The 27,974-nt window shown below is 40.8% G+C and overlaps 1 protein-coding gene across 14 annotated transcripts in view; it reads right to left on the reverse strand.

Annotated features, from left to right (window-relative positions):
• The window catches only part of LOC102276978 (adhesion G protein-coupled receptor E1), a 67,550-nt gene that overhangs the window by 8,387 nt on the left and 31,189 nt on the right, over positions 1-27,974 (reverse strand). For 13 of the 14 annotated variants that reach the window (XM_070373802.1, XM_070373804.1, XM_070373799.1 and 10 more), the window contains 11 exons: positions 27,384-27,527; positions 24,146-24,295; positions 22,288-22,434; positions 21,096-21,184; positions 19,464-19,547; positions 13,536-13,713; positions 12,349-12,468; positions 8,129-8,328; positions 7,318-7,488; positions 4,240-4,434; positions 931-1,166 (listed from right to left, as the gene is read on the reverse strand). In XM_070373802.1, the coding sequence (XP_070229903.1) occupies positions 931-1,166; positions 4,240-4,434; positions 7,318-7,488; positions 8,129-8,328; positions 12,349-12,468; positions 13,536-13,713; positions 19,464-19,547; positions 21,096-21,184; positions 22,288-22,434; positions 24,146-24,295; positions 27,384-27,527 (1,714 nt within the window). The remainder of the gene's footprint in view (positions 1-930; positions 1,167-4,239; positions 4,435-7,317; positions 7,489-8,128; positions 8,329-12,348; positions 12,469-13,535; positions 13,714-19,463; positions 19,548-21,095; positions 21,185-22,287; positions 22,435-24,145; positions 24,296-27,383; positions 27,528-27,974) is intronic. The other variant, XM_070373805.1, reaches the window with a different exon arrangement.

The following is a 27,974-nucleotide window of genomic DNA, read 5'->3' on the forward strand; positions in this document are numbered from 1 at the left end:
TGGTACTGATGAAAGTATTTGCAGAGAAGGAATGAAGATGCAGATGTAGAGAACAGATTTGTGAACACAGTGGAGGAAGGAGAGGGTGGGACGAATTGAGAAAGTAGCATTGAGATACACACACTATCATGTGTGAAATAGATAGCTAGTGCACGCATGCCCAGTTGCTTCAGTCATGTCTGACTCTTTGCAACCCTATGGACTGTAGTCTGTCGGGCTCCTATCATCCATGGGGTTGTTAGTGAGAAGCCGCTGGGTAATACAGGGAGCCCAGCGTGGTGCTCTGTGACAACCTAGAGAGACTGGGGTGGTAGAGGGGAGGGAGGCTCACAAGGGAGGGACATATACATAATTATGATTGATTCACGTTGTTGTATGGCAGAAACCAACACAACATTGTAAAGCAATTTTCCTCCAATTAAAAACTTAATGAAAAAAGAGAGACCAACAAAAACATGTATAATGCTTTACACTGTGCCAGACACTGTCTAAATATTTTGCAGATACTAACTCATTTAATACCCACAATAACACTATAATATAGGCATTGTCATCAGCTTGCATATAATAGATGAGGAAATGAGAGCATAGAGTTTAAGTAACTTGCCCAAGGCAGCCTAGCTAGATAGTGGTGTAGCCAGGATCCAGACCCAAGCAAGTTGGCTCTAGAGTCCACAAACTGAAAACTTTGCAATCAAGTTTGCTGTTTACATTGCCACTACCCACCTATACTATAATGCAAACAATGGCTTCCGGATTTGTGCAGTGCACAACCTGGGCTACTGCCCCTGGCAGCCCATAAAGTAAGAGCTCAATAAATGGTAGCCATGACTACTGCTCCTGTTATTGTTCTTTTGTGTGTTCATTTAATTATCACCATGGAACAATTAATAATAACAATTTTCAGGGAAAGAGAAGAATGTCACTTACCGATTATACATCCCATAACCCTGAGGTTGTAAGCCAGCAGAAACAGCCACCACCAGCCCCGGGAGCCCATAGCCAAAGGCGCAGAGATACAGCATCTTGATGTTTCGAGAACTGAAGTAATTCACCACTTTCAGGTTCCTGACCATGAGGAAGAGCATCACAGCCTCCACCAGCATCCAGAAGAAGCACGCAAGGAAAAGGTAGTGCAGAAAGCCTGCAATGAGGGCGCAGCCCATCTGCAGAAGAGAATCAGGCACCTTCAGTCTCCCTTACTCCAGGGAGTATGTTCAGAGGAAGAAGGCAGAGAAGGGGCTCCTCTGTTGCTATTGTTCTTGCTTTTGATAGGTAAGAAGTGGATTTATTTAGAGTGCGCATTATTTATTTAGAATGTGTATCTATACATTCCATATGGCTTCCCAAGTGGCTCAGTGGTAAAGAATCCTGAAAATGCAGGAGATGCAAGACACGTGGGTTTGATCCCTGGGTTGGGAAGATCCCCTGGAGGAGGGCATGGCAACCCACTATATTCTTGCCTTGAGAATCCCATGGACAGAGGAACCTGGTGGGCTACAGTCCATGGGGTCACAAAAAGTCAGATGTGACTGAGCATGCACACCACACACCACACACACACACACACACACACACATACATTCCATGACAGAATTCTGTCCATCTCAAAAGGCAAAAGCAGCTGTGCTTAGTTTTTATGGGCTGGGTAATTTCATAGGCTAACAAGTAGGAAGATTATTTCAACTATATATTTGGGGGAAGGAGCAGGGATTTCCAGAAATTGGGCCACTGCCCACGTTTTGGTCTTTGATGGTGGGCCTGGGTGCCTATGGGTGGTCATTTAGCATCCTAATGTATTACAGCAGTGTATGATGAGGCTCAAGGTCTACCGCAAGTTGAATCTTCTGCCATCTCGGACCCGCTGCTGCTAAGTCGCTTCAGTCGTGTCCGACTCTGTGCAACCCCATAGACGGCAGCCCACCAGGCTCCCCCATCCCTGGGATTCTCCAGGCAAGAATACCGGAGTGGGTTGCCATTTCCTTCTCTGGGACCAAGTTGGCTCTAATCAGTCCATACTGTATCCTCACCAGCTATGTCATTCTTTCAGGGTTGTGTCCTGCCTCCTTCCCTGATTCATGTTGATGTATGGCAGAAGCCAGCACAGAATTGTAAAGCAATTATCTTCCGATAAAATTAAAAAAAAAAAAAACCATAATGTGGCTACTTTGACTGGACTTCCCCAAACACGGCCTCTTCATTCATTCCACAAATATTTATAGATATAGTCTTCACTACAGGTAGTTCCATCCCTTTAGTAGGGACACCAATCATTCTGGTTTCCCTAGAAATGAGTTTTCTCAGGATGTACAGCTTCCAGTGCTAAAACTGGGAGAGTCTGAGAGAAAAACAGATAGATGACCACCCTACTTTAGGGGATGTTTGAAGATACAGGGGTGGGGGAGGAGAAGGGATCCACAAACTACAGCCATGGACTGGTTGCAGGTTTTGTAATTAACATTTCATTGACACACAGCCTTCCCCATTTATGTATTCTCTATGGCTGCTTTCAGGCTTCCCTGGTGTCTCAGTGGGTAAAGAACCCGGGTGCCAATGCCAGGAGATAGGTGGGGGTAGGTTCAGTCTCTGGGTCAGAAAGATCCCCTGGAGAAGGAAATGGCAACCCACTCCAGTATTCTTGCCCCATGGATAGAGGAGCCTGATGGGGTACAGTCCATGGGGTCGCAAAGAGTCAGACATGACTGAGTAACTAAACAACAACATGACTGTATTCATGCTAAAGTGGCGGAGTTGAGCAGTTGCCAACGGAGACCATGGCATCTGCAAAATTAAAAATATTTTTATCTGCTTCTTTACAGGAAAATTTTGTTCACCCTTGGTCCCATGATGAGAGGTGGGGAGTGCTACTAGCCTTTGGTTCCCAAGGGGTCTAGGAAGTGAAACACCCCATAGTTAGAGGGTAGTTCTGCTTTAAGAATGATTATCCCACCTGAAATGTCAGTAGTGCTTCCTTTGGAAATACCCCGAGAACCAACTGTTTCGGACACAGTTATTGGAGCTTAATTGGCCAAAAGTTCTTGTTCTCATGGGGCACACAATCTTGTGGAAGAGGTAGATACACAATGAGTAAAACAACAATAACAAAAATCAATATGGTTTCAAATATTAATAGGTGCTGGGAAAAGATGCAAAATAGAGTGTTTGAAAAGTAAAATTTCTCACCTATGGATGCAACTAGAGATGATCACACTAAGTGAAGTAAGTCAGAAAGAGAAAACAATTACCATATGATATCATTTATGTGTGGAATCTAAACTATGACACAGATGAACACAGACAAGCGAACAGACTCATTGTCGCCAAGGTCAGGGGAGGGAGAAGGATGAACTGGGAGTTTGGGGTTGTTAGATGCAAATTATTAAATTTAGAATGGATAGACACAAGGTCCTGCTGTACAGCACAGAGAACTATGCTGAACATCCTGTGATAAACCATAATAGAAAAGTATATTAAGAAAGAATGTACTTATGTATACAAATGAGTCACTTTGTTGTATAGCAGAGATTGCCACAACACTGTAAATCAACTATATTTCAGTTTTTAAACAAAGAATTTCTCAACTGTCGCATTACTAATATTTATAACACTGCTACTGCTGTGCTGTGTGCAGTCATGTCTGACTCTCTGTAAACCCAGAGGAGCCCACCAGCCTCCTCTGTCCATGGGATTCTCCAGGCAGGAATGGAATGGGTAACCATTTCTTCCTCCAGGGATCTTCCTGATCCAGGGATTGAACCTGGGTCTCCTGTGACTCCTGTAGTGGCAAGGGGATTCTTTACCAACTGAGCCACCTGGGAAGTCCCTATTTGTAACACTATTGCCTTATTATTTTCTGCTATGGGAAGATGGGGGAGACTGTTCTGTGCATTGTAAGATGTTTAGCAGCATCCCCTCCCAAAGGTGACAACTAGCAATATCTCCAGATACTGCCAAGTGTCCCCTGAGGGCACAGAATCAGCCCGGGTAAGAACCAAAGGCTTAAAGTGTAGGAAGAGAGACCACCCCCATACATAACATGATCAGGAAAAATCATTCGAAACTGAGACCTATCACCAGAAGGCATCAACTAGAAGCTGGCAGATGAGTATGGAAAGAGGGGAAAGCATGTGCAAAGGTCCTGAGGTGGAAACTGGCATTGAGGGAGTTAGGTGAGGATGAGCAGATGCAGATGGGGAGATGATGGGGATGGATGGGGTCAAAGCCTGAGGGATACGAGACCTGGTTGTCGGTCTTGTCCACACCAGTGAGAAACAGCATCTTGGCCAAGAAGAGGCATATGCAGAGATGCAGGTGGATGTAGGTGTTCTGGTTTCGGAGGGTGCGGCACAGAAGGAAGGTGATGATGGCCATGGCAAGACACACCAGTGAGATAATCGTGCCCACGTGACTAATGAGGTACAGGGTGAACTCCATCTGTCAGAAAAGAGATACACTGTTGGCCTCTGAGAATGACCAGTTATAACCCCCAGGCAGCAAAAAGAACTATCCAGACTCTTGGCTTGGGTATATAGAGCTTGGAAGCTTTTTCTCCCTCGGGCGCTTGGTGTGAACTAGATATTGTTCATCATCACCCTTCGGCATCCATCAGCACCCATTCTCATCCCTCTCCTATGACCTATTCCTATAGGGTAAGACATCTACAAACTGCATTTCCCATAATCTCTCGGGGCTAAGGCCCTGAACATCATTTAGGTTCTCCAGTGAGATGCACACATGAAGGTTTTAAAAGGCAGGATGGAGGCAGATACCACTTTTCTGCAGACAGGATCGAGCTATGGCTGGACTCCACATTCCGACTATCCGATCTTTAATTTCATGGATGTGGGGTGAAATGCCAAAGGTAATTTATGACCTCTGGCTGCAGAGGGGTGATCTTGAAGCCACATTCAAGTGGCAGAACCCCTGACTTCAAGTCCTCCATCCCTTCCAAGAATTCTGTGAGCATCCAAGCCCCTGTATTAAAATACTTTCCTGCTTGACATACCTTGAGAGGTTCCTGTTACCTGCACTGAACCAGGACTGATAATAGGTGTTCCAAGATGCTCCAACTTCCAGGAGTAGAGGTGACAAGTTGAGTCCTTCCCTATGCCATTATTTGTAATTAATTTTATCGGGGTGCTTTCTGTGTGTTAAAGATACGCCAGGCACCAGCTTCTCTATGATGTTGTGATGTAGTGGTTAAGACTACAGTTCTGCCAGTTTCTGGCTGTTTAAGCTTGGGCAAGATACCTAACTGCTCTGTGCCCGTTTCCTCCTCTGTTAAAATGAGGATACCAACAGTAAGTATCATGTGGAATAGTTCCAAGAGGATTCCATGAAAATGCTTAAAGTACTTACAACAGAAAACACGCATAAGTGTTCGTTTTCATCATCAGTTTCTCTTTTTCCCTAATTAAATGCTGATGCTTTTAATTTTTTTTTTTTTTGTTCTTTTGGCCACACCTTGTGGTATCTTAGTTCCTAGACCAGGGATTGAACCCAGGACATGGAAGTGAAAGTGCTGAGTCCTAATCACTGGACTGCCAGGGAACTCCTGAGTCATCATTTTTCTCTTGTTCTCATTTTTAAGATGAAAAAATTTGGCTCAGCTCAGAGAGGTTGAGTGATATGCCAATGGAAACACAGCTATGAAGTGATTGAGGTGGGACTTGAAACTAGGCTAGACTTGCTCTGGATCAAATTTTCTTAAGTCTTAAGCCTTATATTCCTCTAAGTAGCAATTTAGGACCTGCTTGGCAGAGAACTGAACTTGGGATCCTGTGATAGACAAGGCTACCCATCACAGCACCAATGAGCCTGTCTTTCCTCTCTACCAAATCTAACTTCTCACCAAGGCTTATTTCATGTTCCACCTCCTTCCTGACCTAACCCCAGTTCTCAGTGACACAACTCTCAGTTTCTGTAACACAAATTCTTGCACCATTTACAGGCAGATCTCAGAGACAGTGCAGGTTCAATTCCAGACCACCGCAATAAAGCAAATATTGGCAATAAAATGAGTCACATGAATTTTTATCTCCCAGTGCATATAAAAGTTATGTTTACATGCCACCATACTCACCATACACATTTAAAGTATATAATAGCATATGTCTGGGAAATGTAGATACCTTTATTAAAAAATACTTTATTGCTAAAAGATGCTACCATCATCTGAGCGTTCAGTGAGTCATAATCTTTTTGCTGGTAGAAGGTTTGAGATATTGCAAGAATGACCAAAATGTGACACAGAGACACGAAGTGAGCAAATGCTGTTGGGAAAGCGGTGCCAACAGACTTGCTCAATGCACACAGGGTTGCCACAAACCTTCAATTTGTTTTCTCTGTTTTTTTTAAAAAGTGATGTCTGCAAAGTGCAATAAAATGAAGTATGCCTATGGACAATTTTGTAGAAAGAGACCTCTGGACTCAGGCCATCCTGGGTTTGAATCCCATCTCTACTAATTACTGACTTCATGACTAAACAGACTATTGAGGTCCAGCCTCCTGTCCTGAAAAGTGCATCTAAAAACAGCTAAAGAGTCAGGCACATTGTGTGTTAAGGCGCTTCAGTCATGTCTGACTCTTTTCGACTCCATGGACTATATCTTGCCCGGCTCCTCTGTCCATGGGATTCTCCAGGCAAGAATACTGGAGTGAGTTGCCATTTCCTTCTCCAGGGGATCTTCCCAATCCAGGGATCAAACCCACATCACTTTACATCTCCTGCATTGGCAGGTGGGTTCTCTACCACGAGTGCCACCTGGGAAGCCCAGGTGCTCTGTAAGTGGGGTTTGTGGTTATTATCGTGCCTGCACCTGTTTAGCAGAGAAGGCAATGGCAACCTACTCCAGTACTCTTGCCTGGAAAATCCCATGGACGGAGGAGCCTGGTGGGCTGCAGTCCATGGGGTCCCTAAGAGTCGGACACGACTGAGCGACTTCACTTTCACTTTTCACTTTCATGCATTGGAGAAGGAAATGGCAACCCACTCCAGTGTTCTTGCCTGGAGAATCCCAGGGACGGGGGAGCCTGGTGGGCTGCCGTCTATGGGGTTGCACAGAGCCGGACACGACTGAAGCGACTTAGCAGCGGCAGCAGCAGCACCTGTTTAGAGTCAGTTCTCATTTCATATACCAGTGTCATGGCTTCTCAACCAGACCATGAATTCTCTAAGGGCAGAGACACGGCACACACCCCTTCTGTCCCCATGACTCCCTCCCACAATGCCCAATTCCATGAGAGGCACACAATGAATGTTAATCAGTATTTTCCCATTGGATTTGAGGATCCAGACTACAGAGCGTCATTACTGACCGTGACCTCCCCAGAAGCCATGATGACAGCCAAGTTCACCATTTGGTTACAGCCGCAGACAGTATGTGTCTTGGAAGCTTCAAGGAGCACACAGCCTGATGGTGTCCATCTGCCTCCCTCCACGTCCGGTTTCCAGGAAACACAGATAGCACTCTCAAAATCCTGCTTTGGCTGAAAATTCAGAGCCTTTAGTTACCTGAGAATCCATCTTGAATGGATTCAACCTGACCAACCTCAAGAAGATGTGGGCACGTTCTGTATGGAATGGAGAAAAATGCTGATATTTCAATGTGCAGTGATAAAAAGAAATGTCTCGGGTGCCAGACCTGTATCCATTACTAATTTGGCTATAATTAATATAAATAAAGCTCATGTAAATGTTCCTGCATCAACGTTACTTAATCTAACCTCAACCTTGCCCATTGATGAATGGAAAAATGCCACATTGAAATAGAAGAGCTCATTTTTCTAGCAGTGGATTTTGGGAAGTGGTTGAGTTATCAGAAATTGTGGACACTTGCTGCTTAATGTTGTCACAAAGTCGTGTCTGACTCTTTGCGAATCCATGGATTGTAGCCCACCAGGCTTCTCTGTCCATGGGATTTTTCCAGGAAAGAATACTGGAGTGGGTTGCCATTTCATTCTCCAGGGGAATGTTCCAACCCAGGGATCAAACCCATGTCTCCTGCGTTAGCAGGTAGATTCTTTATCACTGAGTCACCAGGGAAGATCTGCTTAATGTGTCCCTGTCAAAAAATGAGAGTTAAGCCAATAGAGGATGTGGAGGCCCAGTGAAAACCTTGTCACCAACCTTAATGTTTTCCAGAGTATAGATTACTGGTTTAGAGAACCCGTCTTTCTTCCCTCCTGTTATGATGCCCCCAACAACTCGAGAATTTATCTTCAGCTTCTTCTTGGAGCTGGCCCAGGGGATCTGAAGATCTTTCAAGAAGCGCTCATCCAAAATAGACTCCATACCCGAAAAGGAAACGAAAGCCACCCCGTTGATCCCTGAAATTTCCCCAAAATTAAAAAAAAAAAGCCAATCATTTGCTTAGTAGCTATTACAGATGACCCAGCTCATCCACACATACACACACACTTTAATATCTCACGTATTTCTGCACCTTCACTGGCCTCCTCTCAGGACTGAAACACCAGTGGACTTCCAGATAGTTAACTCTCATCAGAAACTTTAAAAAAATCTCTGAGACTTCCCTGGTGGTCCAATGGTTACGAATCTACCTCGCAATGTAGGGAACTCAGGTTCGATCCCGGGTCAGGGAACTAAGATCCCACATGCCGCAGGGCAATTGAGTCCAAGCACCAGAAGTAGAGAGACCATGTACCACAACAGAGCCTCAACACAGCCAGATAAATAAATTAACTTGAAAAAAAAAAAAAGGTGGTATTACCTAAAAAAAAAAAAAAACTTGGCTACATTTAAAAATTAATTTGAATTTGTGTTGTTTTTAAGGGACAATTCAACTCAGCAGTGGGAAATAAGTTTCCCTTCTCACATTTATGGTTATTCTTGTTCAGTCTCTTTGGGTGGGCTTCCCCTTTCAATGTTGGTGGTCTGTGTCCTAGCCTGTTCCTGGGTCATCCAGACAGCATATAGATCAGGGGAGTGATGAACAATGACCTACAAGCCAATCTGGCCATCATTGCTTTTTTTAAAAAAAAACAAAACAAAACATTTTTTTAGGCTGTGCTGGTCTTTGTGGCTGCAAACAGGCTTTATCTAGCTGCAGTGGGTAGGGGTACTCTCCATGTGCAAGGGAAGGGCTTCTCATTGTGGTGGCTTCTCTAGTTGTAGAGCACGGGCTCTAGGGCATGCAGGCTGCATAGTTCCAGTGAATGGGCTCAGTAGTGGTGGCACACAGGCTTCATTTCCCTGCGGCATGTACGATCTCCTCTGACCTGGGATCAAACCCACGTCTCCTGCGTTTGTAGGTGGATTCTTAACCAATGGACCTTAAGGGTAGTCCCCATTGCCTGTTTGTGTGTGTGTGTGAATAAAAATTTCATTGCAACACAGTCTCACCCATTAATTTACATATTGCCTAGGAATGCTTTTGCCCACCCTGATGACAGAGTTGAAATAGTTGCAACAGATCCTATCACGTTCAATGCCTTAAACATTTACTAACCACAGTTTACAGGAAGCGTTTGCTAATCCCTGATACAGATTAGCACTGTATGTTAGAAATTTAGTATGAGTCACATGTGTAATTTTAAATTTTCCAGTAACCACATTTCAGAACAGTAAAAAACAAAAAAGGGGGGGGATTATTTAAATTATATATTAACTCACTACCTGCAAAATATTTTCATTTCAACATGTAGTCATTCTAAAAATTATTAATAAGATATTTTAATTCCTTCATCTCTGACATCAAGACATTGAAATCCAGTATGGATATTACACTCACAGTCTAACCACACTTAAAGCTCTCAATAACAAAATGTGACCAATGGCTGCTGACTAGACAGGAAACATCTTGTCATTCCCATATTGTAAGATTATTTTTAAATTAATTTTTTGTTGAGATATAGTTGATTTACAATGTTATGTTAGTTTCTGCTGTATACCAAAGTAAATCAGCCATTGTTGTTTAGTCTCTAAGCCATGTCTGACTCTTTGCCAACCCATGGGCTGTAGCACACCAAGCTTCCCTATCCCTCACTATCTCCTGGAGTTTGCTCAAACTCATGTCCATTGAGTAGGTGATGCCATCCTACCATCTCATCCTTTGTCACCCGCTTCTCCTCTTGCCCTCAGTCTTTCCCAGCATCAGGGTCTTTTTCATAGACCTGCCATACATATACAAATATCCACACTCTTCCAGACTCTACTCCCAGAGATTATTTAATGTCTGACTTCCCTAGAAGATGGGAACTCCCTGAGGGCATGGGCTATTTTTGCCTCTATCATTATTTTATTTTCAATAAATATTTGCTCAAAATAATAAAAAATTAAAGTTAAAAAATAGAGGCACTCCAATGTTCATTGCAGCAATATTTACAATAGTCAAGGCATGGAAGCAATCTTTTTTTGTTGTTTGTTTGGGTTTTTTTTTTTTTTAGTTTTTAAAAAATTTATTTATTTTAATTGGAGGCTAATTACTGTACAATATTGTAGTGGTTTTTGCCATACATTGACATGAATCAGCCATGGGTGTACATGTGTTCCCCATCCTAAACCCCCCTTCCACCTCCCTCCCCATCCCATCCCTCTGGGTCATCCCAGTGCACCAGCAGCCCTGAGTGCCCTGTCTCATGCATTGAACCTGGACTGGTGATCTATTTCACCTATGATAATATACATGTTTCAATGTTATTCTCTCAGATCATCCCACCCTCGCCTTCTCCCACAGAGTCCAAAAAACTGTTCTATACATCTGTGTCTCTTTTGCTGTCTTGCGTATAGGGTTATCATTACCATTTTTCTAAATTCCATATATATGCATTAGTATACTGTATTGGTGTTTTTCTTTCTGGCTTACTTCACTCTGTATAATAGGCTCCAGATTCATCCACCTCATTAGAACTGATTCAAATGTATTCTTTTAAATGGCTGAGTAATATTCCACTGTGTATATGTACCACAGCTTTCTTATCCATTCATCTGCTGATGGACATCTAGGTTGCTTCCATGTCCTGGCTATTATAAACAGTGCTGACGTGTTTCTTTTCATTCTGGTTTCCTCGGTGTGTGGCATGGAAGCAATCTAAATATCCATGGACAGGTGAATAGATAAAGAAGATATGATACATATAAACAATGGAATACTACTCAGCCATGAAAAATAATGAAATAATGCCATTTGCATCAACATGGATGGAGCTAGAGATTACCATACAAAGTGAAGTAAGTCAGACAGAGGAAATAAACCATGCTGCTGCTAAGTCGTTTTAGTCATGTCTGACTCTGTGCGACCCCATAGACAGCAGCCCACCAGGCTCCCCCGACCCTGGGATCCTCCAGGCAAGAACACTGGAGTGGGTTGCCATTTCCTTCTCCAATACGTGAAAGTGAAAAGTGAAAGTGAAGTCGCTCAGTCGAGTCCGACTCTCAGCGACCCCATGGACTGCAGCCTACCAGGCTCCTCTGTCCATGGGATTTTCCAGGCAAGAGTACCAGATTGGAGTGCCATTGCCTTCTCCAGAAATAAACCATAGGATGTCACTTATATGCAGAATTTTAAAAAATGATCCAAATGAACTTATTTACAAAACTGAAACAGGCTTGCAGATGTAGAGAATGAATTTATGGTAACTGCCGGCATCAGGGTGGGGATAGTCTGGGGAAAGGATACATAGGGGGAGTTTGGGATTGATAGGAACACACTGCCCTATTTGAAACAGATAACCAACAAAATATTGTTTTTGTTGTGCTCAGTCAAGTCTGACTCTTTGCTACTCCATGGACTATAGCCCACCAGGCTCCTCTGTCCATGGGATTTCCCAGGCAAGAATACTGGAGGGGGTCACCACTTTCTCTTCCAGAGGATCTTCCTGACCCAGGGGTTGAACCTGCATCTCTGGCATCTCCTGCACTAACAGGCAGAGTCTTTACCACTAGTGCCACCTGGGAAGCCCAACCAATAAGGGCTTACTATAAAAATTTTGTTTAATTAAAAAAGGTCTAAAAATCAGTCAATCCGTAGGGAGGGTGGGAGGGAGGCTCAGGAGGGAGGGGATATATGAATACATATAGCTGATTCTGGAGAAGGAAATGGCAACCCACTCCAGTATTCTTGCCTGGGAAATCCCACTGACAAAGGAACCTGGTGGGCTATACAGTACATGGGGTCGCCAAGAGTCAGACATGACTAAGCGACTGAGCACACATATAGCTGATTCACTTTGTTGTAGAGCAGAAATGAACACAACATTGTAAAGCAAGTACACTCCAATTAGAAAACATTAAAAATTAAAAAATTTTAAAAAGCAATCAATCCATTAATATTTGTTGCTTGAATGCACCATAACCCTCCTCTTTGTTTCTCAGGAATGGGTTTGTACCTGTGGATTCAGATTCTTTGATTGTGGAACACCAAATCTTCATTTCATCCCCTTTTGCTTTCAACTTAAATGTCTCATTCTCTTTAGTGCATTCTTTGTCAATCACTTTGCTCTCGATATCTAAAAGGGAGAAAGGGAGAAGTGGCAGGAGTTCTCACAGAAAGTAGGATCTGAATTTGGTTTCTGGCCAAGAAAGGAATGCATCTTGTAAGCGAGGGAAAGAACAGAAAGAATGATGGGTCATGGGAAAGATCTTGAGGCCCTTGATTAATGGCAGGCAGATGGAGGCACCAAACAAATTCGAAACCCAGTTGGAACTCTAGGAGTAAGCGTTCACATCTCAGGAGATGCTTCAGGGAAAAATGAACTTGCAGTGAATAAGGATGGAAGATAACAGTCATGAGCCTCTGACTATGTCAAAGTTAGACTGGTTTTCCAAAACCAAAGGAAATCTGGAGGGTCTGGGGCAAGCCCAGCAGAGTGGAAAAGGGTTCATGTTCTGCAGTCACAAACTAGGAGGCCCAGCTCTACCACTCACCTGCTGTGTAAACTTGACCAGTGACTTAACCTCTCTGAGTCTCAGATTTCTTACCTGTAACATGGCAATAATTACAGGACTTTTAATGAAAACTAGATAGGGAATGGAACCAGAGGTGTCCTTTTAAAATATAAGCTAGATGAGATTGTGTTTATTCTCAAACTTTTCAATCCCACTCCCTCCCATTACCTCAAGTAAAATTGTGACTCCCTACTCTGTGTTCAGTCACCTCCAACTCTTTGGGACCTCTTGGACTGTAGCCTGCCAGGCTCCTCCAACCATGGGATTTCCCAGGCAGGAACACTGGAGAGGATTGCCGTTTCCTCCTCCAGGGGTTCTTCCTGACCCAGGGATCAAACCCAGGTGCCCTGCATCTCCTGCATTGCAAGCGGATTCTTTACCACTAAGACATCAGGGAAGCCGGCGTTTGTCTACAAAATCTGCCTCTCTTCTGATCCCTTCTCCTCCAGATTTTACTGTGCTCCACTCCACTTTAGGGCTTCCCAGGCGGTTCAGTGGTAAAGAATCCACCTGACAATGCAGGAGACACAAGTTGGATGTGGTATATGAGAAAGCCATGGGGAATCACAATGTCAAAGTCACCCGCCTAAGTCAGCCCCCGGGGGCAACCTTGAAAGATATATCCTACCTAAGTGTTTCGTCTGAATAGTCTGACTGACATTCGCTGAGGGTTTCAGAAAAGCTGCCAACGTGGTGCTTTCCACGCTCTCCAGCAAGACTGTGGCCAGCGTCGAGGTCTCTTCTTTGGTGAAGTTGGACCACTTGGATGTTTTTTCAATCACAGAGTCAAGTCTCTTAGCCGTACTCTGCAAGGAAAGGTGTGTGTTTGCTCTTTCTCTCATCAGTGAAACAGCAGTTGTCCCCCGTCTCTCACCATGAGAATGGGTTGACAGTCTGGGATGATGAAGAATTTAAAAGGCCATTCACTAGGGACTTCCCTGGTGGTCCAGTGGTTAAGACTCGTCCATACAATGCAGGTGGCGTGGGTTCCATCCCTGGTTGGGGAGCTAAGATCCCACATGTCCCACATGCCACACATCCCTGGTTGAGGAGTTAAGATCCTACACATCATCCTACATTTTTTTTTTTTTTTTTTTTTTGCCCAAAAGACCCAAAACATAAAACAAGCAATATTGTAACAGATTCAATACAGACTTTAAAAAAAATCTTTAAAAAAAAGACATTTCCTCAGCCTCTTTTTCCTGATTCAAGAAGCCCTACTGGGGATGCAGCTTGGTGTGCAGTAAGTCAGCGCTTGTTGCCTCATAAATTACATGTACCCTTTTGACTCTGCAATTTCCCTTCCGGGAATTCCCTCCTTCAAGAAATACTTTAAAATTGTGCAAGGATCTTGTGTAATGATGTTCATCTCAGCATGGTTTTTGAGAGCAAAAATCTGGAAAGCCTGAATGTCCAAGCAATTGGTTAAATAAAACATGTGAAAATCAAATCATGGGATAGTGTGAAAGTGTTAATCACTCAGTCGTATCTGACTCTTTGTGACCCCATGGACTGTAGTCCGCCAGGCTTCTCTGTCCATGGGATTCTCCAGGCAAGAATACTGGAGTGGGTTGCCATGCCTTTCACCAGGGGATCTCCCATATACAGGGGAAGCCCCGTACGCAGTTGCTAATAAAAGAATGATATAGTATATCCATATACATTAACAAGCAGAAAGGTTCAAGAGCTATTTTTAAGTAAAGCAAAGTACAGAATCACATTTGTTGTTGTTTTTCACCTGGTTTTGACATTTTCTTCATTATATGAGATGTCACCACCAGGGAAATTTGCAAGTTTGCATAGGATTCTATGTCTATTTTTGCAATTTCCTGTGAGTCTACAATTATATGTCCTCTTAAAAAATTTTTATTTTATATTGAAGTATCATTGATGAATAATATTGTGTTAGTTTCAGGTGTACAGTAAAGTGATTCAGTGATACATGTACAAGTATCTATTCTTTTTCAAATTCTTTTCCCATTTAGGTTATTACAGAATATTGAGCAGAGTTTCCTGTGTTCTACAGGGAAAAGCCAGAAACTCTGGCTGTCTATTTTAAGCATAGCATTAGGTACATGTCAATTCCCTTAATCTATCTCTCTCCCCATCACCCCCATAACCATAAGTTAGTTCTTTAAGCCTATAAGTCTGTTACAGAACCATGTGTTATATTATTTCATTTTGCTTTTAAAACAGCAAGCATTTTAATTTAAACTTTCGTATTTATTGTATTTATGTTTCTGGCACTAATTGAGATTTTAAAATAAATATAATTAGTACTTATTGTGAACCAAGTATTGATTATATATTATTTAATTTTATATATATTATATATTATTTTTATTTTATAAAATAATATATAGTTATTATACATATTATTCATTTAATAAAATAAATTATCTAATATATGTTATATATATTTATTATATAAAATATACATGAAGATTCATATATATAAATACATTTTATATATTATTTAATTTATAATTAAATTAATTATATTTAATTTACATATATTTAATATATATTATATTTTGTTATATATTATATGTATTATATATAATATAATATATATAAATAATATGTATATATTATGTGTATATAAATATTATATATTATTGTATATAATATATTTTATATATAATCTTATATACATAATATAATATATATTATATTATATATATTTTATATTTTATTATATTTATATATTATCATATATATTATATATATTTATATTATATATTTTATAGTTATATTTTATAGTTATATATACTATATATTGTATATTATATATGTTATATATATAATATATTTTATATAATCTTATATGTATTATTATATATAATAAGATATATGAGATATCTTATATATAATATATAATATAATATATATACTATATACTATATATAATATATATATTATATATATAATTTTTGTATAGCACATATAAATATTATATATTATTATATATGATATATTTTAATATAATCCTATATATTATATATAATATAATATATATAACATATATAATATATAATATAATATATGTTTTTATATTATATATTTATATTTATACTTTATTATTTTTTGTACATTAATTATTGTATATAATTACATATAATCATATATATTATATATGATTATTTATAATTATATATTATATATATTTTATATTTATATTTTATATAGTATATATTTTATATATAATCTTATATATTATACATTATTATATATTTTATATTTATATTATATATTTTATATATAATCTTATATATCTTATTATATATAAGATATATAAGATATATTGTATGTCTTATATGTAATATAAAATATATATAACATAATATAATATATAAGGTATATTGTATATCTTATATGTAATATATAATATATATAACATAATATAATATATATACTGTATAAACTATATAATATGTATTAAATATAATTATTATATTATATATGATATAATATTTATAGCATATATAAATATTATATCATATATAATATATTTTATATATAATCTTATATATTATTTAATTTTATTATATATTATTTATTATTTATATTATTTAAATAATATTATAGATATTATTTAATTTTATGATAACTATGAAATAGAGGCTACTGTTAATACCACTTTGGATAGGAAAACATGAGTACATATCTTGTAGATAGTAGGACCAAAATTTGAACCTTGGGGCGTCTGACATCAGACGTTGGATTCTTAATCACTGCTATAAACCACTCAGTAGGGTCTGACCTCAGACGTTGGATTCTTAATCACTGCTATAAACCACTCAGTAGGTACTCAATAAATGATTCAATGTGTGTGTGTGTGTGTGTGTGTGTGTGTATGGTGTGGATCTGTTTTCCATGTATTCACAAAGTAAAAAAACATATGGAAAGATATACATCTAAATGTTAACATTTGGTTCTGTCTAAGGAACAGAGTTAAGGAAAGAATAGCAATAATTATATTAATATTAATGTTGATACTATTTCCTTGATTGTTGATTATTATCAATAAATTGACTATAAAATGTGACCCCAACAAAAAAAAATCTGAAAATAATTCACAACTTAAGAAATGAAGGGAAGAAATTAATTGAATCCAGTCCACTGGTGCAGGAAATTAACAGATATCTTAGCAGGGAAAACAATTTCTATCTACCCAACTTTGATAACAAGAAGATGAAAAGAACTTCAGTAAAAACTGAGTCAGAGTGAAACTTGACAGATGTTTGGCTGGGAAAAACAAGATGTACTGAGTTTTGTAACCATATCCGAAATGAAAGGCATGAATTTGGGGTCCCTCTCCACTGACGCAGCAGAAGAATCTCAACTACAATCATCCTGAAAAAGTGTGATTCTCAGTTCTGTAGCAGATGAAATATCATCAAAACTCCCTTTGACATTAAATTTCTTCATCTTAGCTAGAAAGTTTAGTTTATATCTTCAGAAAAGAAAAAATATCAGGCAGGCTAAAACTCCATAATGGTGAAACATGTGTGTTAATTTTAGGACATCTTTTAATCTTTGGCTTCATTTGGAAATCTGTTTCTTAATGGTTGGAACAATTTGATGTATTAGAGAGGCAAACCAACCAGATGATTTCATGCCAAAAAGCAATTAGACTTGTGATTTTTTTCTGAACAATTTAAGACAACAATTTTAAGATTGACATACTGCATTGCACATTTTAAAAATCTGAATTATTATATTCATATGTGTGGTTGATTGGATTTATAAATCCTTTAAGAGCATAGTAAGGGCTTCTCAGGTGGTAAAGAACCCGCCTGCCAATGCAGAAGACATAAGAGATGAGGGTTCCATCAGGAAGATCCCTTGGAGGAGGAAATGGTAACCTATTCCAGTATTCTTGCCTGGGGAATTCCATGGACAGAGGAATCTGGTGGGCTATACTCCAAAGGGTTGCAAAGAGCTGGACATGACTGAAGCAACTCGGCACACATGGATGTAAGGGTATAGTAACCTTGCCTTAGGTTTGTAAATCTTCATTCCGTACTTAAAATTTGGGGAGAAATGAGAAAACATGTAAACATGGTAGAAAATGTTTGCAGGAATTTAAATAAGTTTGTTGAAAGGGCTCATTGTTTATACAAATTTAATCTGAAAACTCCATGAATGAATATACACTTCATGAATAAATGTTATATTAATTAATTTAAAATTCACCAGAATACAAATGAAAGTGTTTTCTTATTTTCATTTAGATTTATCAGTGAAATAACCACATCCATTAGTTTCAACTTTAAGACTTAATAGAAATTAATGTTTAATATCTGCAACTGTAGAGAACTATATTCAGTATCCTATGATAAATCCATAATGGAAAAGAATATTTTTTAAATGTATATATGTGTGTAACTGAATCACTTTGCTGTATGACAGAAATTAACACAACATTGTAAATCAACTATATATCAATAAAAAGATCTGAATAAAATCTGCTACTATAATGATCTAGTCATTCCACTTCTAGGTATTTACCCTGGAGAAATGAAAATGCAGATTCACACACACACACACACACACACACACACATATGTTTATCGTAGCTCTATTGATAATCACCAAAAGTTGAGGTGGGGGTGGAGGAATGAAGAGATCTTGGTCAACTGGAAACAATTCAAATATCCTTCAAAGATGAGTGGATAAACCTTCTGTGGTCCACCCAGAAAATGGGATACTGCTGCTGCTGCTGCTAAGTCGCTTCAGTCGTGTCCGACTCTGTGCGACCCCACAGATGGCAGCCCACCAGGCTCCCCCGTCCCTGGGATTCTCCAGGCAAGAACACTGGAGTGGGTTGCCATTTCCTCCTCCAATGCATGAAAGTGAAAAGTCAAAGTGAAGTCGCTCAGCCGTGTCCGACTCCTACTCAGCCACAAAAAGGAGTGAAGCATTGACACATGCCGCAAAGTGGATGAAACTTGAAACCACAGTGCTTACTGAGAGAAGCTAGACTCTAAAGGCCACTCATTGTGTGATTCCATTTACAAAACATTCTTGAAAAGATAAAACTAAAATGACAGAGAATAGATCAGGAATTCACAGGCGCTAATCGTGAAGGGATTGAATACATGGCGATAAAGAGGAAACCCAAGGAACTTCTTCCGTGGTCCAGTGGTTAAGACTCTGCACTTCCACTGCTGGGGTGCAGGTTTGATCCTTGGTTGGGGAACTAGGATCCCACATGTCATGCAGCCAAAAAAAATTTTTTTTTAATTTTTTAAGTTAAAAAAAAAAAAAAAGGAAGGCCAGGGAGGCCAGGGAAGTTGTTGGGGGAGAGGGATGGAACAGTTCTATTGTCTAATTGTGGTGGTAATTACACAAACCTACTCAGGTAATAAACCCCACAAAACTGTACAGAAAAAAGGCAATTTTTCTGCATGTTAATTTTTCAAACCTTACTACTGGAGCAGATTAAACGTTAACTCACAACCCTTTTATGTTAAAGAGGATGTTCTGTACCCAAGGTATGCCCTCAAGATGTTCGAAACTCAAAACATGATTACAAAGACTTCAGTGTTACCTTCAGAGAGACGACAGTGGTTTTGTTTTCACAGACATTGTCCAGAATGCTGAGGGTGGCATTCATCAGTGCACAAAAGGAAACCTGTATCCAAGCGGGAAGAGCACCTGTGAGCATTGATCAAGCATGAAATGCACAAACTGGGCCACTGAACCCTCCACATGGGGTGGTCCTGAATTCCTGGTGTCACAAGGCTATAGTATTCTCAGGAAAATAAAAACTCACCTTTCAATCAGTATTGGAGTCACAGCACCTTTCTCTCCCATAAGAAAGGAAAGAAACCATCAACCAACAGCAAAACTATTGAGTGGGGTAAAAAGACAGAAGTTCCAATATTTTGGCCGACTCATTGGAAAAGACCCTGATGCTGGGAAAGATTGAGGGCAGGAGGTGAAGGGGGTGACAGAGGATGAGATGGTTGGGTGTCATCATTGACTCAATGGACATGAGCTTGAAGAAACTCCAGGAGATAGTGAAGGACAGGGAAGTGCAGAAACTGCATGCTGCAGTTCATAGAGTCGCAAAAAGTCTAACATAACTGAGTGATTGAACAACAAGAACAAAAACAGACAGAAAATGTGTGAAAAAAACAGTGGTCCAATTGGAATATGATTCAGCTATGAAAAGGACTGAAGCACTGATACTCCCTACAATGTGCTTGGGCCTTGAGAGCATGATGCACAGTGAGAGAAGCCAGACACAGAAGACCACATAGTGTGTGATTTCATTTATATGAAATATCCAGAATGAACAAGTCTATAGAGATAGAAATTAGATCACTGTTTTTGGGGGGTTGAGGACAGGAGGGAAGACAGAATAACTGCTAATGGGCATATAGGGTTTATTTTGGTGGTGGTGAAACAGCTTTGGAGATAGAAGTGGCGTTTTCACACCACTTGTGAGTGAGTGTACTAAATGCCTCTGAATTGTACACTTTAAAATGATCAATTTTATGTGTATTTCACAACTAAAAAAAAAAACAACTGTGGTCTGAAGTACATGGGAATTCCAAAGCTAATTTATACATTTATATTTAATATAGTGACATCAATTTCTGAAAATGCTTCTGGAGTCTTTACTCACTAGAATGACTTCATTAGAAAATCAAGATATCCAAATTCCTCTTTGCCTGGCTTGAAGGCTGTGTATCATCCATTCCACATCACACAGATGCAGCAATACACCTCACAAAAAGTGAGACTCCAACACTCTTACTTGTTTGAGTAAATGAATTCCCAAGTTTTAGATAGGCAAATGTCCTTCCTTTCCAGCTTTTCCTGAAGATAGGTGTAAGCAAAAGTGATACTAGGTCACGTGCTTAAATAGAAGGACTGTGCCTTTCACTTGCCCTTCTCCCCTGCCCACCAACTGGAATGCAGATTTGATGGCAGGAGCTGCAGCAGCCATTTTGGACCACAATAAGGGAGTCTTGTGTTGATGATGGAAGAGTATTATGGAGCCATCATGTCAGATCTCAGCAGCTTACATTCAGATTGCTACAAAGAGAGAAATAAACATCTATCTGGTCTAGGCCACGATTATTTTTGTCTTTGTAAAAGCTGCAGGACAACATCCTACCTAAGTGCCTTCTGGGAGAAACCTCGAAAACTAGGAACCTTCAAAAATACTTACATATTTAGGCTCCACCGGTGCTCCCGCATGGCATAACTGGACCTGCATGTTGCTGGGTATCACATCATCTTTACACTTGAAGGGAATCCCTCCGAAGAAAACAAAAGCAACCAAGTCAAACAACCCCAGCAAATCTGCGTTCATCATCCCCTGCTTGAAATCCATCCATTGCCATGTTATACAATGCAACCATGAAAATGAACCAACTATAGCTACACACTACAGCAGTGATTCTGAGAAGCATGATAGCAAGTGAAGAAAGCAAGTCAGAAAAAACTATACATAATACAATACCACTTTTATAAAGCTCCAAAGCAAACCATACTAAACAAGGAATGTTTAGAGGGGGAATATTTTAAGTTCAGGAATTACAAACAAAGTTCCGAGTGGGCCTCTCTTCAGAGGACTCAGGGATATGCATTGGCATTGATTATGTTCTAGTTCTTATGTTGCTAAGGCCTTAAGATATACTCATTTTATTATTATACCCCTTTGCCTCCATATAAGTTATCTATACTTCTAACACATCAAATAGTCCATAACTTAAAAATTTTTAAACCTTTCAAAGTTCCCCATGGTTCTCAGCAAAAAGACTACAAAATTCTTTACACAGCACACAAGTCCTGTAAAAGCTGACCTCTGCCCACATCCTCAGATGACATAAATGCCATTTCCCATGCCCTCCTCACTTTGCATTAGCCTCAGGGCCTTTGCACATGCTATCATTTGGAGCACTATGATCTCTACTCTTCATCTAGATAATCCACACTCTTCCTTCAAATTTCTGTTTAAATGACACTTCACAGAGCATATTAAATATCCCACTACACAATGCACAACAAAGTACACTGCAATTCTTCAATTATCACACTCATTGTGGCTATTAAATAATTATGCATGTGCTCCCTTCCCTAGACTATAAGCTCCATGAGGGTAGCTACCATGTCCATCATATCCAGGATTAAATCCTCAGGACCTAGTGCAGGGGACTGTTGAATTCATTAATTAGCAGATGCTCCAAAAATAATTTATCAAATGAGTGATTAATGAATGAACAAGTGAACAGAAAATAAGAGAATATGTAGATAAAGTTAAAAAAAAAAAAGAGGAGAATCCAGAGAATGAGAAAAAGTGAAAATTCTACAAAGCAAGACACAGATTCCATTGCCAAGACAGGTAAGGAGATGATTACTTTGGCAGCTGAAGTTGCCATGTTCCCAGGAGCCTTCTGGATTGGGATGAAAGCCTACAATGCAGCCACAGCTGTAGGAGCCCAGGGTGTTGGTGCAGACAGAATTTGGGCCACATCGTGAGGGATCCTGAAGGCACTCGTCAATATCTGCAAAAAACTCAAAGATATCAAACAGTGCAGAGGAGTAAGGAGGTTCTTCTTTCCAAGGAGGTCCAGCAAACTTCCTACACCCCTATGCAGTCTGCCTTTTGATCTATGGAGTTGAGTTTGTCCATTGCTTGGTGCAAAGCCAGGGTGGCAGGTGCAAAAATAGCTCCCAGGGGTGTTGGTGCATGTCCCATTGAAAAGGCACCTGTCAAGGCACTCATCAACACCTGCAGGGTAGAGACCAGGCATGATGCAGATGGGTCACCAAGCCAACAAAAATCACACTTCCCCTTTTAAAGCAGAGGGTGCACATGTGCTCAGTTGCTTCAGTCGTGTTCGACTGTTTACGACCCTGTGGACTGTAGCCCACCAGGCTTCTCTGTCCATGGGATTCTCTAAGGGAGAATGCTGGAGTGGGTTGCCGTGTTCTCCTCCAGGGAATCTTCCCCACCCAGGAATGGAACCCACGTCACTTGCACCTTCTGCATTGCAGGCAGATTCTTTACCACTGAGCCACCAGGGAAGCCCCTCAAAGCAAAGAGTTCTTGCTAAAACATAACAGCCCAATAAGGGACTACATTTCCCAGAATCCTCTGCAGCTAGATGGGATCATATGACTAGCTTCCATTTATGGGATGTGAAGGAGTATGACATGTAACTTCTGGGCCAAGGGGTTAAGAAGTTGCTATAACTTTTCTCTTTTTCCCCACCACTGACTGTAACCAGGAATTTCTTTTAAAAATCTTTTGGCCATGCCCACATGGCCTAAGTGGAACGTTAGTCCCCTAACCAAGGATGGAACTTGCACCCCTTACATTGGGAGCATGGAGTCTTAACCACTGGACCACCAGAGAAGTCCCTGGAACCAGGAATTCTAATGTCTTAAGGGATAGAAGAACCAAGAGATACAAAGAAACTGGTTCCCTATATTACTCCATGGAGGAAAGTTGCCCCTCAGCCAAGAATATCCGTATTGGATTGGTGTGAAGGTAAGAAATCTCTATTTTGTTGATCTAGTTCTCAACTGAGGGACCTTCAGCAATGTCTGGAGAAATTTTTAGTGGTCACTTGGATCCAATGGGTAGAGACCAAAGACCCTGACAAATATCCTATAAGGCACAGGTCAGCATCCCTGACACACAACAAAGAGCTATCCAGCCCCTAAAGTCAATAGTACCAAAGTTGAGGAACCCTGGCCATCTAACCAATGTCCCTCTGAGGGTTTCTGAGCCAGCTGCCATGCTCTGAGGAAGCCCAAGGAGCCATGAGGAAAACTCCATAAGGAAAACTGAAGGGCCAGCTGAACTCCCAGCCAGAGGCCGTTGCCAACTACCAGCCATGTAAGCAAGGTTATTTTGGACCTGCCAACCATGCTAGGGCCCCCAAAAAACCATATGGTCAACCCACAGAATCATGGGCAAAGACAAATGACTTGGGACTTCCCTGGTGGTCCAGTAGTTAAGAATCTATCTTCCAAAACAGGGGACACGGGTTCAATCCTTGGTTGGGGAACTAAGATTTCAAATGCCATGGAGCAACTAAGCCTGCACGCCCCAACGAAAGATCCCATGTACCATGACAAGACCCAAAGCAGCCAAACAAACACATACTTTTTTTAAAAGAACAAATGACTGTTGTGATAAGTCATCACCATGTTTCAGGGTAGTTTGACACCCACTGAGAAGTCCCCAGAAATGGCGGGAAGAGTCACCTGCACACTTGAAAGCCTCAGGTTTTTCAGGGCTCCACACGCCAGGTGAAAAGAACCCCGGCAAGCAGGAGCAGCTGTATTTTCCTGGGATGTTGGTGCAGACAGAACTGGGACCACAAAGAGTTGAGTTCCTGGAACATTCATCCACATCTAAGCAAAAAATCAAAATGCAGAAGAACAATGAGAGTACAGTAGCGGCTCACAGTCCCATCACTGACTAAAGCCAATGGGTTTCCCTGATTCCTTCAGGCTCACCTTCTTAAACATATTTGTGTCACTACGAAAAGAAAGCATTTAGAGACATGTATGTGACCCATGCAAATCTTCTGATGAGGATCCCCCACAGCTCAGGACAAACTCCACACTCCTCATTAGAACATGTAAGACCCTGAGAGTCTGTTCCCAGCTGAGCTCATTTTTTTCCTTTCTTTTTTTTTTTTTTTTTAAGATTTTTTTATGTTGATCAAGGCTTCCCTAGTGAGTCAGTGGTAAAGAATCTGCCTGTCAAATCAAGACACATGAGTTCGATCCTTCAGTCCAGAAGATACCCTGGAGAAGGAAATGGCAACCCAATCCCATATTCTTGCCTGGATAAACCCATGGACAGAGGAGTCTACAGTCCACAGGGTTGCAAAAGAATCAGACATGACTTAGCGGCCAAACAACATTATTTTAAAGTTTTTACTGAATTTGTTACAATATTGCTTCTGTTTTATGTTTTGGGATTTTGGCTGTGAGGCAAGTGGGATCTTAACTCCCCAGCCAGGGGTCAAACCTGTACCCACTGCATTGGAAGGTGAAGTCTTAGCCACTGGACTGCCAGGGAAGTCTCTCATATTTTGCTTCTAATGCCTTCATAATCCATGATTCAAATTCATCGATTACCTGTAGGTTCATGAGGCTCATTCTCTCTCACCTGTGTTCCCTCAGCCTCAAATTCATCACTCCCCTCTTTTGTTAATGAATTTCAATTCCTCTGCAAGGAATCACTATATCCAAGTGGAGGGGTAGAGAGCATGGATGTCATGAGTTCAAAGCCTGGCTCTGACCCTTATAATCTGTGTTTTACTGGATGTTATTGAGTGAATTATGTCTCCCCAAAATTCATAAGTTGAAGGCCTCCTCTCCCTCAGTGGGATGGCATTTGGATGTGGAAAACAATTAGGTTTAGATAAGATCTTGAGTGTGGAGCTCTCGTGATGGGATTAATGCCCTAAAAAGAAGAGGAAGAGGGGCTTTCCTGATGGTCCAGTGGTTAAGAATCTGCCCTGCAATGCAGGGGATGCAGGTTCGATGCCTGGTCAGGGAGTTAATATCCCACGTGCCATGGAGCAACTAAGCCCTCACACCGCAACTACTGAGCATGTGTGCCACAACTACTGAGTCCATGCACCACAGGGAAGACTATGAGTACCACAATTAAGACACAGCACAGCCAAATAAATACGATGCAACCTGTGTAAAACAGAAATACATGTTATACTTTTGAAACAAGAGGCAAAACGCAAGAGCTCTCTCTCTCTCTGCCATGTGGGGACACAGCAAGAATGCAGCTCTGTGCAAGGCAGGAAGAGAGCTCTCTCCAGAACCCAACCATGTTGATACTTAATCTTGGACCTCCAGCCTCCAAAACTGTGAGATAATAAATCTCTGTTGGTGAAGCCCCCACCCCCAGTCTATGGTACCTTGTTATGGCAGTCTGAGCTAATACACTGGATAAGAAAAGTCATCTCTCTGTGTCTCTGTTTCCTCATCTTTAAAATGAAAGCAATAATAGAACCCACCCAATTGAGTTGTTCAGAGGATTAAATAAGATGATGAGATCAAACCAGTCAATCTTAAAGGAAATCAACCCTCAATATTCATTGGAAGGACTGATGCTGAAACTGAAGCTCCAACACTTTGGCCGCCTGATGTGAAGGGCCACCTAATCAGAAAAGATTCTGATGCTGGGAAAGATTGAGCACAGAAGAAGGGGACGACAGAGGACTAGATGGTTGGATGGCATCCCCAACTCAATGGACATGAGTTTGAGCAAACTATGGGAAATAGTGAAAAACAGGGAAGTCTGGCATGCTCAAAGAGACAGACATGACTTAGTGACTGAACAACAATAAATATCTTTAAATACTCAGAATGGAATCTGGGACAGAGCAAATATTATAGACGTATTCACTAGCTAACATAAAAAATGCACTGCAAACGTGTTGCACTTTCTTTGTGGCAGGCAATGAGGAAAATCTTTTACAGGCATCCACTTCATGGAAGCTCACAGCAGCCCTATGAATTGCAAACTAGTATTCCCATTTTTCAGAGGAGAAAACCGAGGCTTCAAAACTGTGCAAAATCACGTATCTTGTGAAAAGCACAACTGCAATTTAAATCCAGGTTCTGTCTGGCTCTGGTATCTTTACATGACAGCTTTCCAAGCTGCCTTGAGTCTCAGGGACTGGGAATTTGAGGATTAAGTTGATATCTGTCCTGCACAGGCCCACCCTGAGATGCTAGTGGTTGCAACCTGATTCAGAGGCAGAAGGGCATGGTGGTTGGGGTATGAAGTCACACTGGGAAGAGCTGAGTCTTAACTCTCTTATTTCCTTTCTACTTGACCTTGGCGATTCCATCACAATGGAGGCTGTTCCTCATCTGTAAGATGGGTATAAAATACCATTGTACCATCAGTTTGTTGGGAGGACTGAATGAACACGTCTGGAAGAGCTTAGTGTCTTGGCTTGTCCAGACCACTGCACCTACTGTTTACTCTTCCTGGAACACCCTTCCCCAGATACCCAGGATGTCACTCCTTCAGGTCTTATATCAAAAATCAACTTCTCAGCATGACTTCTCTCTACCACTCTATTAAAACTACATCACCCTCATGTATTCCCTATTCACCTTTCCTTGAACTATCCCTGACACACAAGATTTCCCTGCATGCATTTTGTTGTTACCTTCCTCTCCCCACATTTCATGATAAGTTCCAGGAGAACAAGTAATTTTTACCTGTGTTACTCACTGCTGTATCCTTCATCCCTAGAATAATGCTTGGCATATACTAGGTGCTCAAGAAGTATTTGTAGAATGAATACATGAATGAATGATTGATTATTGGCTTCAGCTCTACAGACAAGAGCTTTGGACTCAGCTGAGATCCACTTCAACTTCTTTCCCACCACTGCTGTCTTTGCAAACACATTGGACTTGACTCTTCACTTACCTTTACTTACCCTTCACTTACCTTCACATGTCTCTCCTGGTCCCTGGAAATTCTTTCCACTTCTGGATTGAAAACCCGGGTTGCAGACACAAGAGTAGCTTCCAAGACTGTTGTGGCAAGTCGAATGCTCTGGGCAACTTCTGGGATTGGCACATTCATCCACATCTGGTGAGTAGAAATCAAAACCCATGTCAAAGAAGGAGAAGTGGTAAAGATGGGACACTACAAACAGATTATCTCCCCTTGACCCTCCCCAATATCCAGACTTTCCCCTTCTCCCTAACCTCATTTTAAGTTAGGCATGGCCATGAGAATACATTCTGGTCAATTGTATGCACACAAAAAGTGACAAATAGTTTCAAACCATAATGATCGTAGATTATAGAAATGGCTGTCATGTTTTACTCCTCCCTGTGTCCAACCTTGGTATGGGGCTTGTGCCATACAATGTGACATTGCCATTCATCTCTCTAATGTGTGGAGTTGGATTCTGTAGCCCTTCACTCTAGCTGGCTCTAGGACTTGCACTAGCCAATAAATACAGCAGAAGCAACGTGGTGGCACTTCCAAACAGACCTCAGGAAACCTATTTCTGTTCATACTTTGGGTCCC

This window comes from Bos mutus, chromosome 7 (assembly GCF_027580195.1).
Source record: "Bos mutus isolate GX-2022 chromosome 7, NWIPB_WYAK_1.1, whole genome shotgun sequence".
Classification (NCBI taxonomy): domain Eukaryota; kingdom Metazoa; phylum Chordata; class Mammalia; order Artiodactyla; family Bovidae; genus Bos; species Bos mutus.